Source organism: Lygodium microphyllum, chromosome 26 (genome assembly GCF_053477565.2).
Source record: "Lygodium microphyllum isolate KBCC chromosome 26, Lygodium_microphyllum_v1.1.10, whole genome shotgun sequence".
Taxonomy (NCBI): domain Eukaryota; kingdom Viridiplantae; phylum Streptophyta; class Polypodiopsida; order Schizaeales; family Lygodiaceae; genus Lygodium; species Lygodium microphyllum.
The window spans coordinates 55,087,254-55,105,543 of record NC_141160.1 but is presented as its reverse complement, the minus strand read 5'-3'; the positions used below and the strand labels follow the sequence as shown (position 1 = coordinate 55,105,543).

The 18,290-nt window shown below is 38.9% G+C and overlaps 1 protein-coding gene across 1 annotated transcript in view; it reads right to left on the bottom strand.

The window, feature by feature from the left end:
• PPAN (PETER PAN-like protein) overlaps positions 1-17,565 on the bottom strand; it is a 38,856-nt gene extending 21,291 nt beyond the window's left edge. The window contains exons 1-2 of the mRNA XM_087668326.1: positions 17,358-17,565; positions 17,117-17,275 (exon numbers count right to left, since the gene is read on the bottom strand). Coding sequence (XP_087524452.1) covers positions 17,117-17,275; positions 17,358-17,375 — 177 coding nt within the window. The 5' untranslated portion in view covers positions 17,376-17,565. The remainder of the gene's footprint in view (positions 1-17,116; positions 17,276-17,357) is intronic.
• Between the last annotated feature and the right edge of the window lie 725 nt (positions 17,566-18,290).

The window sequence follows — 18,290 nt, the reverse complement described above, 5'->3', positions numbered from 1 at the left end:
GGTTCAAGAGGAACAACCTGAAGTAGAGATATTAGATGAGATTCTAGTTCCTGAGCAAATCCTGGCACATAAGGATAGGAAAGTGAAAGGTAGAGTTACAAGAAGATTTTTCATGAAGTTCAAGAGCTATTCACCAATGGATGCCAAATGGATGGAAGAGACTGAATTGGCAAATTTGCCTCAGTTATTGCAACTTTACCGATAAGCTTTTTTACTGCTAGAGTAACTTAGAATGCTTTTTGAAGCAATGTGCATTCTCTATTGTACAGTTAAATATTGCATCTCATTAAATAATACACAATGTATGGTTTACACTTAGCATTAACATGTGTATCACTGAATGAAATCTCAGTGCTTTGAAGTTGTATTTGTTACAATTCAATTGAATGATTATACATGTTGTGACACTAATAGTTCGGGGATACGTACTATCGCCCTGTGTTGCATCCGAAAACATGTATATTAGAAAGGCTCCTAGTAACCATAGTTGGATACAAGATGTGATCCTCCACCTATGTGAGATTTGAACTTGCAATGGCACAAATGGTAGTGGGAAAACTCCTACCATCACCCCGTGTCATCTATTAGCAAGTGATGCATGCGATGGCACTAATAACATGGAGAACCTTGTTATCATCCTGTATCATCCGTTAGCATGTGTGGCATGCAATCGACATCGCTTGCTTCTTTTAAGAGGGGATATGTCACCAAGTGGTGATACTTTTTGAAGTTGCTTTTCTTATTTACATATATGAATATTTTATTTTTCTTTTCTTTAGTTGTTGCTTTTCACCCCCAAAATTCTCTTGGATTAAGCCAAGATCTTTGCATGGCCAAAAGAGGCAGCCATTGGAACAAATTGAACTAGTGGTTTGTCTAAGTCTTGGGAGACCAAATTGAATGGACATTGAAGAACAAAATGCCAATGGTTTGGGAGTGTGTACTTAGCCACTAGAGATGGTGCAGGACAATGAGCCTAGCCAAGACAAGATGCACGTGTGATAAAAGTTGCTCAGAACAACTTGAGGAATACAGGGGTCACCATCCCTAAAATTTAGGGAGTTACTATTTTTGGATCCCAGAATCTATTTGCGTCATTGTCTTTGTCACGAGGACGTGAAAATTTGATGCTTTGCTTATGTTTAATTGACATTTGATTAAAGGATTAATCAAATGTGCAATTAAAAGATGCACATGTATTGCATATGTGAGGTGCAAGCTACTTTTTCACAGTTGAAGGCCGAAGGACCCTGTGAAAAAGATGGGTGTCAAAGGCAAAAGTTGTAACAAGTTACACTTGTTAGATTCTAGGTGAATTTTGGTGTCAGTTTGCCCCTAGGACCATTAATTAGCCATTAAGTATCAATGGCGAAACTAGGGACTAGGCATTAATTAATGGATTAATGCTTGTCCAAGGGTCGATTAATGCATGGGACCACTTTGGGTTGCAAATGGCCTAGCCAACTAATTTTTGGATGGGCAAGGTCAATTTTTTGGGCATGGATTAAGAGCTTAATTAATTTTCAAAATTAATTAATTCTGAAAATTAATTAAATTGCTGAAATTTGCTGAAAATGGATTAAGAAAGCTGCCACTTGGCAAAACTTTCCCATGCAAGTGGGGGAAAGGCTAAATAGGGCTAAAGGGAGAGGAAAATCTCGTTTTTTCATTTTGGAGCTGTTGGAAAGAGATGTTGGATTGTTGCTACCAGCTTTTGGGGCCATTTCCCAGCCATTGGAGACCATTTTGGTGATGAAGATTGCATATTCTTGACCTTGGGAAGCTGGCAATTCCTGCTGATGCACTTTCCCCTGAAGATCACAGTCTCTGATGCTCCTATTGTTGTTTGTGCATCCGTTTGGGGTTGGTACAGCAGGGCAGTAGCTGATTTTGATCAGCTCTTTGGGACAAATCTCAGAATTTTCTCTCTCTACAGCATTCTCTCATCTCCTTCAGCCTATGCTCAGCCATTCTCAGCAATTCTTAGCCATTCGAAGGAGATCTCAGTCATTTTTAGTGGCCTAATCTGTAATTTCTGCAATAAACCCTAATTTACAGCAAAAATTAGGGTTTAGCAGCCACCTTGGGATCCATGCCAGAGATTGAAGGCTCAAGGGACTGAAATCAGCAGCTGATAATTGAAGATTATCAAGGGATTTCAAGAGCCAGCCCATCCCAAATTGATTTGGGGCAGCATTTGGCCAGCGAAGGGTCAAATTGGAGAAGAAGTCCTGGGTGAAACAAGGGGCAAACGACCCAAAAGGCCTGCTAAACATTTATGACAGCAAGAGCAATTGGTTAGCAGGAGGAGATTGAAGAATCTCAAGTTGTACTCCTTCCAATTGAATGAAAACTAAAAAAACACCGCAAGGGGCGCCAATTTTGGGGCCAACAAGGTGTCTACTGTCCAAGAATGTTATGGTAAAGTGTGTATTTGATTTTATGTGCATTTATTTATTGCTGTAATCAACTCTTAAATCAAGTTATCACCACCCATTTCAAGAAGAAAGGCTGGTTTCAGTCTTCGTTTTTGCACGAGGATTAATTCTCTAGTCTGTGCTGAGGTCAAATTTCACACTGATCATGGAGAATTTTAGACCGGAAGGTTTAAACGGGAAAATTGTTACATGTATGCCATGTGTCACAATTTGGGCACAAATTCCCGAAAAAGAAAGTGTCATGAGGACGTGTATTTTTTAAAACCTCACTTAGCATGTCAATTAATTCTTAATCACATGATTAAGTAAATATTGCACGTGTGAGGTGCAACTAGGGTTAAAGTAACTTTATGAGCCCGAGACCCGAAGAAATCACGAGATGTTAAAGACAAAAGTTGCTATAAGTTATGCCGCACAAGTACTTGGTGGTATGCGGTACCAGTTGTTGGTCTAGGTCATCCATTTGGCCATAAGTATCAATTGGTGACACTAGAGAAGTAGCATTTAATGGTACCTAACGCCAATCTGATGGTCAAAGATGACGTAGAAACACTCGGGAATGGAAGTTGCCTAGCCAATTTAATTATTGGCCAGTCAGATTATTTTTCAAGCATCAAAATAATTATTAGATTAATTTTCAATATTTAGAGGCTGAAAATTAATATTTAATTACAAGAAATGCTGGAAAAACCATTTGGAAAAGCTGCCACTTATCAAAAATGCCCATGCAAGACTGAAAAACGTCTTTAGAAGCTGGAGAGAAGCATTTTTGCAAATTCAGCCTACAAGAGAGAGGAAGGGAGGCTGTTGGTCTGATTTGCAGCCATTGAAGGACCTTCTAAGGCAGCCAGGGGCAAAAGAAGACCAATCAATAGCAAGAGACGGCATCTACAAGCTGTTGACGCAAGGCAGCAGCAGTAAATGATTGAGTTTCTTCAAATCTTTGCATCTACATGTTGTTGTGGCAAGGCAGCAACTGCACTTGACTGATTTTCAGTCATTCTTCGCAACAAAACTCTGAATTTTCTCTCTCTACAGCTTTCCCTCTCATCTCCCATCCATTTCACAGCTTTGCTCCGAAGATCTCAGCATTTGGACCCTTGGAGGTTGAGAAATTGCAAATTTCTCTGCTGTGAACCCTAATTTACAGTAGAAATTAGGGTTTAGCAACAATCTTGGGAAACGTGCCAAAAATTGAAAGCTCCAAGACTTGGATTCAACAAGCCTGAACGTGAATTTCAACTGAATTCAGGTGGAGGACTAGCCAGCCATTGAATTTGGGGCATTTTCATCGTCTATGAAGTAGGTGAAGGCCAATTGAGTCCCCAAATCAAGGGGCAAAATAGATTGAAGACTTGTCGGTCACTTTGGACAGCAAGGGGAGTTGAAATACCAAAAGGGATTGGGAGAATCCCATTGTAAATCAACTTTTTCTTGAATAAAGCTACAAAAATACCGAAAGGGGCGCCAAATTTGGGGCCAATCGTATGTGCATTGTCCAAGATCAGTAGGTAAATTTGTATTTTCAGATTTGCATTTATTGTCTACTGCTGTAATTGAGTTGTAATCACGGATTTACCACCCTATCCGAGGAGAAAGGTTGGTTTCAAAGAGAGAGAGAGAGAGAGAGAGAGAGAGAGAGAGAGAGCGCATTTTTTTAAAAAACGTAATAGGCAAGAGGGGCAGATCAGAGCGTGAAGTTTTTAGGGACTGAGGGCAAATTGCTGCAAGTACATCAACTATGGGGAGTACTTCTTCATCTCTGACTCATGTATGGAGGTAAAGCTTGCTCCCTCTGGTCAACTCTCTCTCTATTCTTAGAGGAAATGCTCTGCATGATGGGCTGATTTAATTGAATGTACAGTTCTGTGTTTTCTTTGCTCTTCTGCTGAGGCAAGAGCCTCACTGTCTAGGTTTAGGAGCAGCCGATTGCTTCTCCAATGCAAGAACTGAAGAAAGTGATGACTACACCACACAAGAACAGGGTTTTCAGCTCTGATTTAGTGCTGTTTGTGGGACTGTTTTACTGCTAGAATGATGTCAATGTCAAAATGTTTGTAGTCCAACTGGTATGGAACAGATCCAGAATGGAATAAGGCTGAGAAGAAGTCAAGAAACTAGTGAAACACAGTAAATACAGAGTTCTGCAGATTGCAATTCTACACTTGAATTATTGAGTTTTGGTCACCAAAAGTGTTTTCCTACTTGGGAAGTTGTTCTGGATATGTTGTACCGTCCTTAAGCAGCTAAAACTTACTCTGAAAAGATGAAAGCCAGTTGTTCTCAGACTTTGTACTTTGAAACATTTCATTTTTGTTGTAACTTTTCATCTTTTAATTGATAAAGAAATACTGAAAGGGACGCCAGACTTCGGGGCCAATCTGGTGTTGAGAGGGAGTGAGGTCCCTGTTTGTGTATGTGAAAAGACCATGTATTAATTGAAGGGACTACCGCTTTACATGAGTCATAGACCGGTTTCAGCTTTAGCCTAGATGAGATGAATCATTGCCCTTGAATTGTCTAATCCCATCATGATGCAATACGAAAAGTACAACCCATAGGCAGTCGATGAACTCACCATTGCTCTCCTCCCTCCCTGCTTCCCTTCCAGTGCATCTCCATCTCCCCCTCCTTGGCACAAAGAACCCCATCATGCTACAACCCCTGCCTTTCAAGCTTCACCCCCCTGCTACTAGTTGCATGCCCCTAACTGTGTGCACTCTAAAACTCCCCTCCTCAAATAGGGTAGTAAATGACATGTTGAAGCACTAATTAAATGCACAATTTACCTTAATAGTCTTGGGTAGTAGACACCCTGTTGGCCCCAAAACCAACGTCCCCTACCTACTAAGGCCCCCAAATAACTGTCCTTCAGAGTAAATTGTCGTTCTCTCATCAAAAATGGACCAACAGCTCCCTCCCTCCCTCCCTCCCTCCCTCCCTCCCTCCCTCTCTCTCTCTCTCTCTCTCTCTCTCTCTCTCTCTCTCTCTCCAAGCTCTATAAACTGACTGAATGGCTAAGACCCAAGCCTCCAAAACGTTTTCTCAGAACCCTATCCAAAATTAAATATACCTATCCATACTTGCATTGGCTAGGCCATTTGCAACTTGGAGTGGTCCCCTACCTCTGTTGACCCTTAGACCCCGGTATTAATTAATTGACACTTGTCTATAGTGTTACTACTAACACTTATTGGCCAAACAACTATCCTAGGGTCAAAACTAACACCAATTGACCACCAAAACTCAATTGGAATAACTTGTCACAACTTGTACCTTTGACAATCAATCCATCCTCAAGGTCCTTGGCCTGTTACAACGAAATAATTGCCATACGCATCACATGTGCTAAACAACTTTGCACATTTGATTAATATGTTGATCAAATGTTATTAGTGAGATAAGAGCATCTCAAAATTTCACATCCCCGTGACAAGCCTTCTCCTTGAAATCCATGCATTCGTCCTCAATTGTACTGCATTGTGCCAAAGGGAAAGCATATTGCACTGGGATTTCCATAAGGCATCGCAGTCACAACATTGGCCACTCTTGTCGAACCATGCCACATGCCCCAGACCTATTCAAAATTTCCAACCAGCATAAAAATTATATAAATCTGAAAAACAATCCAAAATTCTTGCTAGAAAGCCATTGGATACATCCATAACTCATGTTTCTCAACCATTCTAACTTCACAACCATAGTAAAGCATATTCTCAATATAAACCATGGCTGAAATTATCAATGGCATTTACTAACATATTGCAATTCATGGAAATAGTCATAAACCATTGAAAATTGAACACAATTTGATCATTTGCTGATCTAAGAACTGTTCACAAACTATTGCAAATGTGATGCCAAACTGATCACAAACTCATTGCAAAGATTAATCAACAATTGATGCAAAATTAATCCCAAAGTGACCATAAACAGTTCTCAAACTAATCAAAAATTGAATTGAAACTTATCAAAATTTAATCTCAAAACTAAAGCAAAAGTTAATGCCAAACTGATCATGAACTCATCCCAAACTGATGCAAGAGTATAGTCTCATAACCGTTGTAACAACCATACTCATCTGCATGTATCCCATAGTGACTAGTACACTGCGTAGTAACCCCATGGCTGATATACTGTTAGCACAAAACCTTGGGTGCATGCAGAATACATCCAAGATCCACAACCCATTTGAATGGCACTGAAATGCGAAACGCCTGAAACATCTGAAACGTTTCAGTGAAACGCGAAACGCCGAGAGTGAAACGGCTAATTGAAACCACATTTGTAAATTGGAAAAAAATCACTTTTTCTTACTTTTTTGAGTTTTTAGACACTCTACATGTAGGATAGACATCATTTGTTGGCATGAAAGTAAATGCCTTGTATAAATATATAAGTTGCAAATAATAATTCATAAAGAAAACTATCTCATATATATTATTCAACCATTTCACTTGGAACTTGCCCAAAGGTGAAACGTTTCCGAGGTAAAACATTTCAAGGTTACCTTGGATCCACTACATAAGAGAGTTGTCCACAACTGGAGGAGTGGAAGTACTACCTCCCCCTTAAGCATCAGGTAGCACTCCAAACCCCTACTCTGCTAAATCTAATTTAGCCCAAACTGAAGTCCGCTCTAACTGAAAGGTATCTAGATAAAGCTACAACAATTGAGGATGGTCTATCAAGTCATCCTCTTTCATTCACTTTGCATCTGTTGGTGAAACAATGTTAAAGCTTCACCAAGAAGCATATGGAAACTTTACCTCTAACTTTACTTGCCTCAAACCTCCACTAGGTTATAGATCTTCTTCTCCTTAAGCATTACAATGCTTTATACTTTCACATTGCTACAATTCCAACTTAACTAACATGCAACATTACATCCAATTAACTAGCCCCTCGTGTGATACTAGGAGCACCAGATGCATTACGAAACATTCTTGTTTGCATACTTTGAACCATTGCAATATGATTGTGCATGGAAATTTACATACTACAAGCCGTGCTAAGATACATTTACCCATACATTACATGCATTACTAGTTGCATTTTTTCTCATGACCAATACTATATGGAGCATTTACATGACCAGCATTAATACCATGAGTCGCAAACACAGTGGGTTGCATAAGCATTGCTAAACTTGCCATTTTGTGCCCCAACATTGCTATGTATGGGGTTATGCATATTGGGCCTTGCACACTGCGCATTGGTTGCTGCATATCATAAGGAGTTGTGCCATACTCGAATACATTGGGCCTTGCACACTACGCATTGGTTGTTGCATATCATAAGGAGTTGTGCCATACATCACCGTATGAGGTCCCTAACCCACCATAGCATGGAAACTAGTGCCACCACCACTGCCCCATAATTGCATGCATGCCTTGCTATCCAAAAAGCATTGGATTGGCACTTCCAAGTTAGCCTTGCATATGCATCGATTGCCCCGCTGATCTCTTCATAAAGCCTTTTCCCAAGGCTTCCATGCTTCATCACATGAGATTATTAGGTCTTCAAACACTAACAAGATTTGAGAAAGGGTGTTAACCTGCCTATTTTAGGGTTTGTTAATCTATCATCTCTTGGTTGTAAGCTCCTGTCAGAGTCTGACAAAGACAATAGAACTTTGACAATTTAGTGTACATTTCCATACATTTTTTCTACTTGCACACATAGTACGCTTTTCTTGGGTATGCATTTTTGCATTTCCCAACTTGTCCCCAATATTATCCCAACACCCTAGCATTTTTGCCACATCAACAACCTGTCTACGCAACATTTATTGCTGCCCAATTGCATTTATTGTAGTCATCCAAGCTACAATCGACACGTTTATGGCAAGTCAACCACTTATGGCTATCACTAGCTATTTATAGTTGACTCGAGCTCGAGCTTGAGCTCAAGCTTGGGCACGAGCTCGAGCTTAGGCTCGGGCTCGGGCTCGGACAACAACTCATATATCTTTTGCAAGTTGTGGAGCACACTTTGTCTTCGGCATACTTCTCTATCTCCAATGATACTCCCATCATTCTCAGCCTGATCTAGGCTACATACAAGGACTGATCAATCCACAACGTTGTATTTAGCATTCATCTTCATTCAGTACAAATTTCTTTCTTTCTTTTCATGCTCTCTCTCTTTCTTTCTCTCTACGTTTGTGGTTCTTTTCCATTGTGCACTCTCACACAAGCTTATCTTGTATCTCCTCCATCTTGTTGATCTGATCCTCATCATACGAAAAATTCTATGACAAAGGATATTGTAGCTTCAACTCAAGGCTCATCCGATGTTGAGATATCCAAACCAAGATAATCACGAAACGATTCACTTCCGAAACATTTCACCCTTGAAATGTTGCATTTCACCCCGAAACATTTCACCTCTAAGCAAAGTCCCAAGCGAAACGCAAAGTGAAATGGTCGGACAATATATATGATATATTTTTCTTTCTAAATAATGAGATGCAACTTATACATTTATATCATGCAAACCCTTTCATGTCAATAAATGGTGTCTATCATATATGCAGAGTGTTTAAAAACTCTCAAAAAGCACCAAAAAACAATTATTTTTCATTTAAAAATCTTGTTTTAGTTAGTGATTTGACTTTGAGTGTTTCGTGTTCTAGTAAAACGGTTCAGTCATTTCACATTTTACTGCCAACAAACGCATTTCAAGGTTACTATGGTCCAAACCTTAATATAAGGATGTTAATTGGATCCAAACCTTTGCAATAGTATGAAAACATCTTATACACATAAGTATAAAATCTGTACAACTCAAAAAGAGAAATGAGTAAACAATGGCATTGAGTCAATCCCATAGAGTTACCAAATCCTAGGCCTCTCTCACTTGGAATCCACAATAGGTCGGTGATGAGGGACAATGATATAACTCCCAAACGTCAAAAATATCAAGGATACACTCAATCTTCCACAACCAAATAGAATTATTTGTCCCATCCACCTTTCTTTGAGTGTCGGATTGTATTCCTCTAGATTTCTTCTTCATCTTCTCAGTCGCCTTTCATTTGTGTCAGTCGTTTAAGGTCACCACACGAAGTTGTAAATCGTGGTCATGTGACGTCACGAAAGTGTGACGCACAGCAGGGAGACGAAAGGCGTGAGGCGAAGCGTGAGGCGACTGCTGTAAGCCGTGACGAAAAGCGTCAGATGGTACTTTCAACTGCTGTAAGCCGTGACGAAAAGCGTCAGATGGTACTTCAGGTCCTACACGTCACACGGCTGTTTTCAAGGAGCAGTTTTACAGCAGGATCGTCTCCACCCGACTGAAGCCAGGAGTTAAATCGCTACCAACTGACTGAAGTCAGTCAGACCCGCTTTATACATAGAAGATATACCGGTGGTTCACGTGATTGTTCCGTTTCTGCCAAAGAACTTCATTTCCAGCGTGACTAGTTTACTGGTTTAGTCCAGGAAGACAAAAATTGTTCCTTACTCTTCGGGTTTATTTATTAACAAAACCAGCAAGAGTTGCCCTGCCATTATAACCAGGGAAGTACTTTACCTTGCATGCAAATTTTTTATCTTTGCTTTCCAATTCCAGTGTATTAATGGCAGAAAAAAAGAAAGAGGGAATAATAGAAAGTTCTAGTTCCGGGGACCACCCTATGGTAGATCCCCATGAAACGGAGATGCAAGAAGGACAGTGGGAAGAATTCTTTGCTACACGAGAACAATTTGATGATTTTACTGCTCGTGTGCAGGCTCAGGGGGTTCAAATGGAATTTTTAACTCAAACACTCACTGAAATAAAATCTCAATTAACTTTATTGTTAGAAAGGGATAAAAATAAGATAGAAACCTTGGATATCCCATCTTCATCGAAAGATTTAGATGTGACTATGCGAGATCCTAAGGAACCCCACCACAAGTTGAGGGATAATCCAGTTCTAAAATATATGAAATCCCCTCAGTTTCACGGGGAGGAAAAAGATAGAAATAAAGATACAATCTTTAATTTTCTCCAAAAATGGAAAGATTTACATAAACTTAAAAATACTCCACCACATCTCCAAGCACTGGAGGCTAGTTTAACTTTGGGGCCCAAAGCGTATAAATGGTGGCAAACTTTAAAGGAGGCAAATAAAATACCTGAAACTTGGGCTCAATTTGAATCCGTCTTTTTGAAAGAATTCCTTCCTAAAAATGAAATGGAAAGAAATTGGGAAGATTGGGATTATGTCAAACAAAAGGGAAGACCCCTGCTCACATATTTGGAGAAATATCGTGAGATAATCCTCAAATTGGAAGGAATAGATGAATTTCAAAAGACAAGAGGATTCATTAGGGGACTAGATAAAGCCTGTAAAAAGGAAGTAAAAAGGAGTTCACCTAAGACACTGAAAGAGGCAATTAAATTTGCATTAATCAATGAAGATAGTATGCGTCCAAGTACACTCACTAGTCTCACTGATACGGAGCCCAAGTCTAAGGAATTGGAAACCTCAAAATTTGTGGGCAAATTTAAAAGGAAAATGCTATTTTTTAAGGGCAAAAAACAACCTTTTGAAAAGAAACAATATGTAAGGCCAAAGTTAAGTCCAGACGACTTTGATAAGGCCAAAAAAAAAAAAGTTGTGTTTCAATTGCCTATCCCCTAACCATGTTGCTTGGAATTGCCCTCAAAGGAAAAAGGGGAAAGACAAAGGAAAGGATAAGGACAAGGGCAAGGGAAAAGAAAAACAAATCCATGTAGTGCAGACCTTAGAATTAAAGGGGCATGAAAGGTATAAATCTTTAGAGGTCTTGCACATGGATGTACAACACAAGTGTTGTATGTCAACTTCTATGTGGCAGCCTACCTTTGGTCCATATGATTTAGTTAGAGTGCATGGATTGATAGCTGGAAAGAGGGTTAGAGTCATGATTGAGGACTCTGCTACACATAATTTTATAAATTATGCACTTGTCAAAAAATTGCAACTTCCCCAACAAAAGAGTGGGCATCAATATGTTGTTCGTATGATGCAAGGTCAAGATAATAAAATATGGGATACAATGGTATCCAATTTGGAAATTGAGATTCAAGGATATAAAGATAAACTTGATTTCCAAATTATGAACATGGAAAGAGCTGATATTGCTCTAGGGAGGGAGTGGCTATGGGGATTGGAACCATCCTTAAAACGTAGTTACCATCATAATACACTGGAATTTGAAAGGGATGATAAGACTTTTGTCATTCAAGGTGAACATAAAGTATCTGATAATCCTTTGCTGTGTTCCACTGAGGTTCAGAAGCTGATAAAGAAGGAAGTTTGTGAGGTATACATGTTATGGTCTCTTCCTGTACAAACCACTTTTACTTTCTGTAATATAAAGCAACAATTTTTTTATGTTTGTGAATGAATGTAAATAATGAATTAAGTAGTCTGTTAGATGAATTTAAAGATGTGTTTCCTTCTGATTTACCAAGCGGCCTTCCACCAGATAGGGGTGATATAAATCACCCAATTGACACAAATAAGGATACTCACCCTATTTCTAAACCACCTTATAAGTTAAGTGAAACACAGCATCAAGAAGTTGAAAGACAAATTAAGGATTACCTTGATAAAGGGTTTATTCAACCCAGTAATTCACCTTGGGCTTCGCCAATTTTATTAGTAAAGAAAAAAGATGGTTCTATGCGACTTTGTGTTGATTATAGAGCACTTAATAAAATAACGGTGAAGAATAAATTTCCTATGCCCAGAATGGAAGATCTTTTTGATCAATTACAAGGGGCAAAATTCTTCACAAAGATAGATTTAAGATCAGGCTATCACCAAGTAAGAATTAAGGCACAGGATGTTCCTAAGACAGCATTTCGTACTAGATACGGGCATTATGATTTTTTGCTGATGCCTTTTGGCCTCACTAATGCACCAGCTACCTTTATGAAGCTGATGAATAGTGTCTTACGGCCCTATCCAGGACATTTTGTAGTAGTCTTCTTGGATGATATCTTGATCTTTAGTAAATCAAGAGAAGAACATTTGAAACATTTACAATTAGTATTCCAACTATTAAGAACACATTCCCTTTATGCGAAGAAAACTAAATGTGAATTCTTTGCACAAGAGGTCAAATATTTAGGGCATATTATCTCGAAAGAGGGAATCAAGATGGATCCAGAAAAAGTTAGGGCAATTATTGAATGGCCATCTCCAAGGAACTTGGAAGAGCTGCAGATCTTTCTAGGTTTATATGGATTTTATCGTAGATTCATTCGAGATTATGCCAAAATAGCTGTTCTGATGACAGACCAACTTAAAGGGAAATGAAAGAGCTTTAATTGGGGAATAGACCAAAATGAAAGTTTTCAAAAACTTAAAGTAGCTATTGCTACAGCTCCAATATTATTAATAGTGGATCCTAATAAACCATTTGTGCTTGAAGCTGATGCCAGTGATAAGGCAATAGGCGCGGTCTTATTACAAGAAGGTCGACCAGTTGCTTTTGAAAGCAAGAAATTAGACCGTGCAAAACAGAATTATTCTGTTTATGAGAGGGAGCTATATGCAATAGTACATGCAATGAAGAAATGGAGGCACTATCTGTACGGTGCCAAACTTTTGATTTTATCGGATCATGAAAGCATTAAGTGGCTTAATGATCAACCGGATTTACACAGGCGTAAAGCCAGATGGGCCGAACTCCTCCAAGAGTTCGACTATGAGATAAGATATAGAAAAGGAAAGTTTAATACAGTAGCTGATGCACTCAGCAGAATGCCCATCATAAATGAATTGAGTTTTACTCAGTTCACTTCCAACTTGCTTGAATCTTTAAAAGGGAAATGCCAGGTTGATCCGGCATATTCCAACATATGGAAAGCAATAAAAAATGGGGATCCAAATGAAAGTGCTTCTACTGAGGAAGGAATATCTGAGGATGTTCAACAAGGAAATGGAGCATTAGGGGTTGCTCAAACCGGATTCAAGTGGAAGAATTTTACCATTGATAATGGTTATTTACTCTACAAGGGTAGGGTATGTGTCCCGAAAGATACAAAAATAAGGCGCCAGATACTCTTTGAGTGTCATGATACCCCTAGCGCGGGACATCCAAGAGTTAATAAGACTTATAGTCTTATTAAAAGGCAGTTCTATTGGCCTGGAATGAATAAGAACGTCCTTGACTATGTGGTCAAATGTAATAAATGCCAGGTTAATAAAGCTGAAAGATTGAAAATGGGAGGACTTCTCCATCCACTAGAGATTCCTTCGGGAAAATGTGAATATCTCCATGGATTTTATTGTTGCTTTACCCAGAACACAGAGGGGGCACGACTCTGTGTGGGAGATTGTGGATAGGTTAACCAAAATGGCTAGGTTCATTCCAACTTCAACTGATGTTAAAACACCAGAATTGGCTAGATTGTTCGTAGAGAACATATACCGATTGTATGGCCTTCCGGCAAATATAGTTTCTGATCGGGATAGAAAATTTGATAGTCAATTTTGGCGTGCGGTATTTAGGAAGTTGGATACTAAACTTAGCATGGGTATGGCGGATCACCCGCAAACTAATGGGCCAACTGAAAGGGTTAACCAAATCCTTGAAGATATGCTTAGGGCATATGTAAATAAAAGGCAAACTAATTGGGAAGAGTATCTACTGATAGCAGAGTTTGCATATAATAGTGTCAAGCACTCTTCCATTGGATATAGTCCATTTATGTTAATGTATGGGTTTCAACCCAGAGCTCCTGCATAAGGAAAAGGTTCAGGCAGCTAAGGATTTTTTGGAGGATATGAATAGTATGTTAAAATTTGCTCAAGAAAATATAAAAAAAGCTCAAAATCGAGCTAGAGCATATGCAGATCCTCACCGAAGAGACATTTCCTTTAAAGAAGGAGAATTGGTCTATCTTAAGGTGCCTGAACAAACTAAAACCATGAAAACGGGACAATATCCAAAGCTTTCACCTAGGTATTGTGGTCCTTTCACAATACTTAAAAAGGTGGGAGAACTGGCTTACAAGCTCCAACTACCTGCTGGTAGTAAAATACATCCAGTTTTTCATGTAAGTAAGTTAAGGAAGAAGCTGGGTGATTTGGATAATTTAATTTTAAATGATAATATTGAGGAGCTATTAAATGACCAATCTAATCCACATGAACCAGAAAGAATATTAAATGTTCGTAATAGACGAACAAGAAATACTATTTATCAAGAATGTTTGGTTAAGTGGAAAGATTGTTCAGAAGAAAGCTCAACATGGGAGCGAGTAAGTACCTTGAAGAAAAGGTTTCCCAGTTTACAGTTAGACCTTATCGTTTTCGAGGACGAAACCGATTCTTAAGGGGAAGGAAATGTTATATTTATAAGGTAAATTACGGAAAACAAGCACGAGGCATGACAGTCCGGGGCATTGGGCGCCCGAACGGGGTTTAGGGGAGCCTAGAATTAAAGAGAGTCCAAGAATAGTAGGACTCACCAAGAATTGACGGCTGGCAATCGGATCACGATGGGAGTTGCCAGCAATTAACTAGGCAAGGCTGGGAGGAGAATCGGATCTCGTGCCCTTTGAGTGTCGGACTGTATTCCTCTAGATTTCTTCTTCATCTTCTCAGTCGCCTTTCAGTGATGGCTAGAACAAAACTTTGCAAGACAAAACTTAACCACACTATACAATATGTAATCTCTTTGCTACAGCAATACAATGAGATATAATGTTTTATTTGTGAACCAAAATAACCTAGAATGCGCATTAGACAATACGCATATACTTCGCTTTGCTTTTCCTCTCAAAACCCTATGAAAAAGACTTTATTATAGTAATAAATCTCTTCCATTTTGACACCTACAACAATAGGTATCTCTTCATGCAAATTTTTTCCAAACTTAATACTCCTAAGAAAGCCTTTCTAAGCAAAAGGCACTCAAAAAGTCGTAGATTTACTTCAACTCTCTATAGTACAACAGTAGATCACTTCTATGCTTGCCTAGACCTTCACACATCAATCTACACATCTTCTATAGAAGTTCATTGCTGCCTTGCTTTCCATGCTAAAAACATAGGCTTTTACCTTCTATGCCTTCTCTTTTTATTTTTTCTTGTTTTCGTTTTTATATAAACCCTAATCTTAGTTGCATATTGATTTCGCACTAGTTTTGTCATATACACTCTGAATATGATCATCCAAGTATTCATATCGAATGGAACAAACTGTGTCTACAAGGCACGTGGCAAAATTGCAAAAATCTTTAACAAAAAAAAAACACTTTTCATAAAATGCATCACTTTTTGAAATTTTTAAACTTAGATAACTTATGCAACTTAAGATAAGTCCTTCCATATATCTAGATCCACCCAAACTTCCCATTAAGTTATTAGAACTAAATGGGTATTCAAACTATTTTGAATATCAATTCTCAACCTAGAAAAACTTGCTCGCATCCTGATTAAATCTTACATATGCATATATCTAAAATGCTTGTATATATATCTTTTTCTTACTTTACTTTCACTAAACATATTGTCATACGACATTCACCCACTCTAAACCTACAAATCCTCCAACATGTCTCATCTACAAGCTCAATTGTGAGTTCAAAGCCTTTATTTTCCACTCCAAGTTCATTATTTTCTACAAATTCTTTTCCTTCCTCTTCAACAATGTCAACTTGTGTCATGTCTTTTTCTTCTTCCTCAAGCTCTTCCACTTCATAATCTTATGCTTCTTTTTTTTTAGTACTTCAATCCTCTTTCCTACTATGGGTATCCTCAAGGCCAATTCCCTAAGCAAACCGAGAGGCAAATTGGTTTGAAGACTTATTGGTCAATTTTGATAGTAAGAGACACTTAATTAGTAAAGAAGATCGGAAAAACTCAATTATACTCCATCCATTTGCAATAAAAGCTAAAGAAATACTGCACGGAGCACCAGCTTTCAAACCAACAGATTGTCCATTGCCCAAGATTAAAGTTATAAAGTGTACATTTTAATTTATTTGGATAAATTACTTACTCTAGTTACTATTAAAATCATATTAGCACCATTCTATCATTGGAGAAAGATTGGTTTCACCAAGAGCTAGGAGTACTAGAATTAGAGTTTATTTTTAATTAAATCATCAAGCTCATTTCTTATTATAATGACATTGCCTCCTCTTGAAACATTGGAAGTAATCTCGGTTGTATGTTAAGATTTAGCAAGGCATACAAAATGGCCAATGCATATCTTGCAACAACCAAGCATATTGTAGTTACTGCATGTATTATCAATGTACAATTATTCATACATTTTTCGAAGTAACCATGCATGCTACAATTACTCCATGTACTACCAATGTGGGTGTACATTCACACCCGCAGGCGAGTTGCTAGCATCTAGAAACAAAAGTTAGAGAGCTTAAGGGTAGACATCATATGAAAACACTCAATCTTAAGCTATCCAAAGATTCCACTTGGAAAAAAGGCATTCACTATCTGTTGAAAAGTCTTTTGTTGCTAGTTATCAAAATGGAACTTTACTCGTCTTTTCTTGGTCAGGCAAGAGAAGCTCCACCAATAAATGTATGGAAAAGAAAAGCCAGGCCTCCACTGCTCGTATTGAAAGGTATAATACTTTACAAAATTTGCATTCAAAGGTGTAAAATTTTATCAATATTTCTGCATACAGCATAAGCTACTTTTTTTGTTCTGTTCATGGGTACCTTGAGATGGAGGGCTGTGTAGGGCTGCATGACCTTCCGAAGGTCCATCTCCAGTTTGCGGAGAAGGGGAGGGATCTTGCCCCGGCTGAAGACGAAGCTTCGGGGCACCTTCTCGGGCTCTCCCTCTGACTGCAAAGGGTTTTGCGTGCGCTTCTTTTTCTGCGATTGGGGGACCAAAAAACCATGGTGACTTCAAGTTCGCCTACAACAGAGCAATCACAGTCGGGCAGTACGAACGTACCCTTCGCGTTTGGCCCATTTCAGTGCTGGAACCCTCAGGACGAACGAGGCTGAGTGCGCGCGCGCGCGCGGGGGAGAGCGAGAGAGAGAGAAAATCAGTTCACAGCCTCAGAAAACGCAAAAACGCGGTAAAGAGTGTTTCCTCGGAAGGCTTCCCCTCCCCTCGTCGAAAGCCCGGTAACAGGCAGAGGTGGACGGCCAGCTTCGCAAAAAAGAAAAGAAGTTGCCCAACATTATATCCGCACCCGTAGCATATAAGAAGGACAACACCATTCATATTAAAAGATGAGGGTAATACCATTCACAATGCACAACTGCCAAGAGTTTGCACCTCTGCCATTCATAACCGGAGATCTGTAGAGCTAGTGGGCCACCTAGTAGATCATCGCATATTTCTTGTTGACAGATTGGCCATGCCCTATGTGTAATGAAATTTGTTGGTGGTTTTCAAGGTGGGCAAGGACTCTCACCTAGTGTGTACCCAGCCTCAAGGACCTACCAAGCAAGGGATGAGTAGAGACTAAGTAAAAATACTTAATAGAGACTTAGTGCTGCTAGAGAAATTGTCTAAAATAACACATGCTGTACAACGTAAAGTTAATATCCATGATTTAGGATCTTGTTAGGTAGTTTGGATATACAATACATGTCAAGCTTATCAATATCATGAATCTCTAACATTGCATGTTAATTAGTAGGAACATGGTACGCTTCAAAACTAACAAATGACGTATAGGATAAGGTTGTCATCAATATCCATGATTTAGGGAAGGATACAAATAGCCTTGTGAATTGTAAAGATTATCTTTTCACTTTAGAGTCCACAATAGGTTGAGACTTCTAAGAGAGCGTCTTTGTATCCTTCATGTAAGAGCATTCCTAGTTTGCATGAGAAAAAGACGCAAAGAGATTCCATACCTTCAATCCAAGAGTA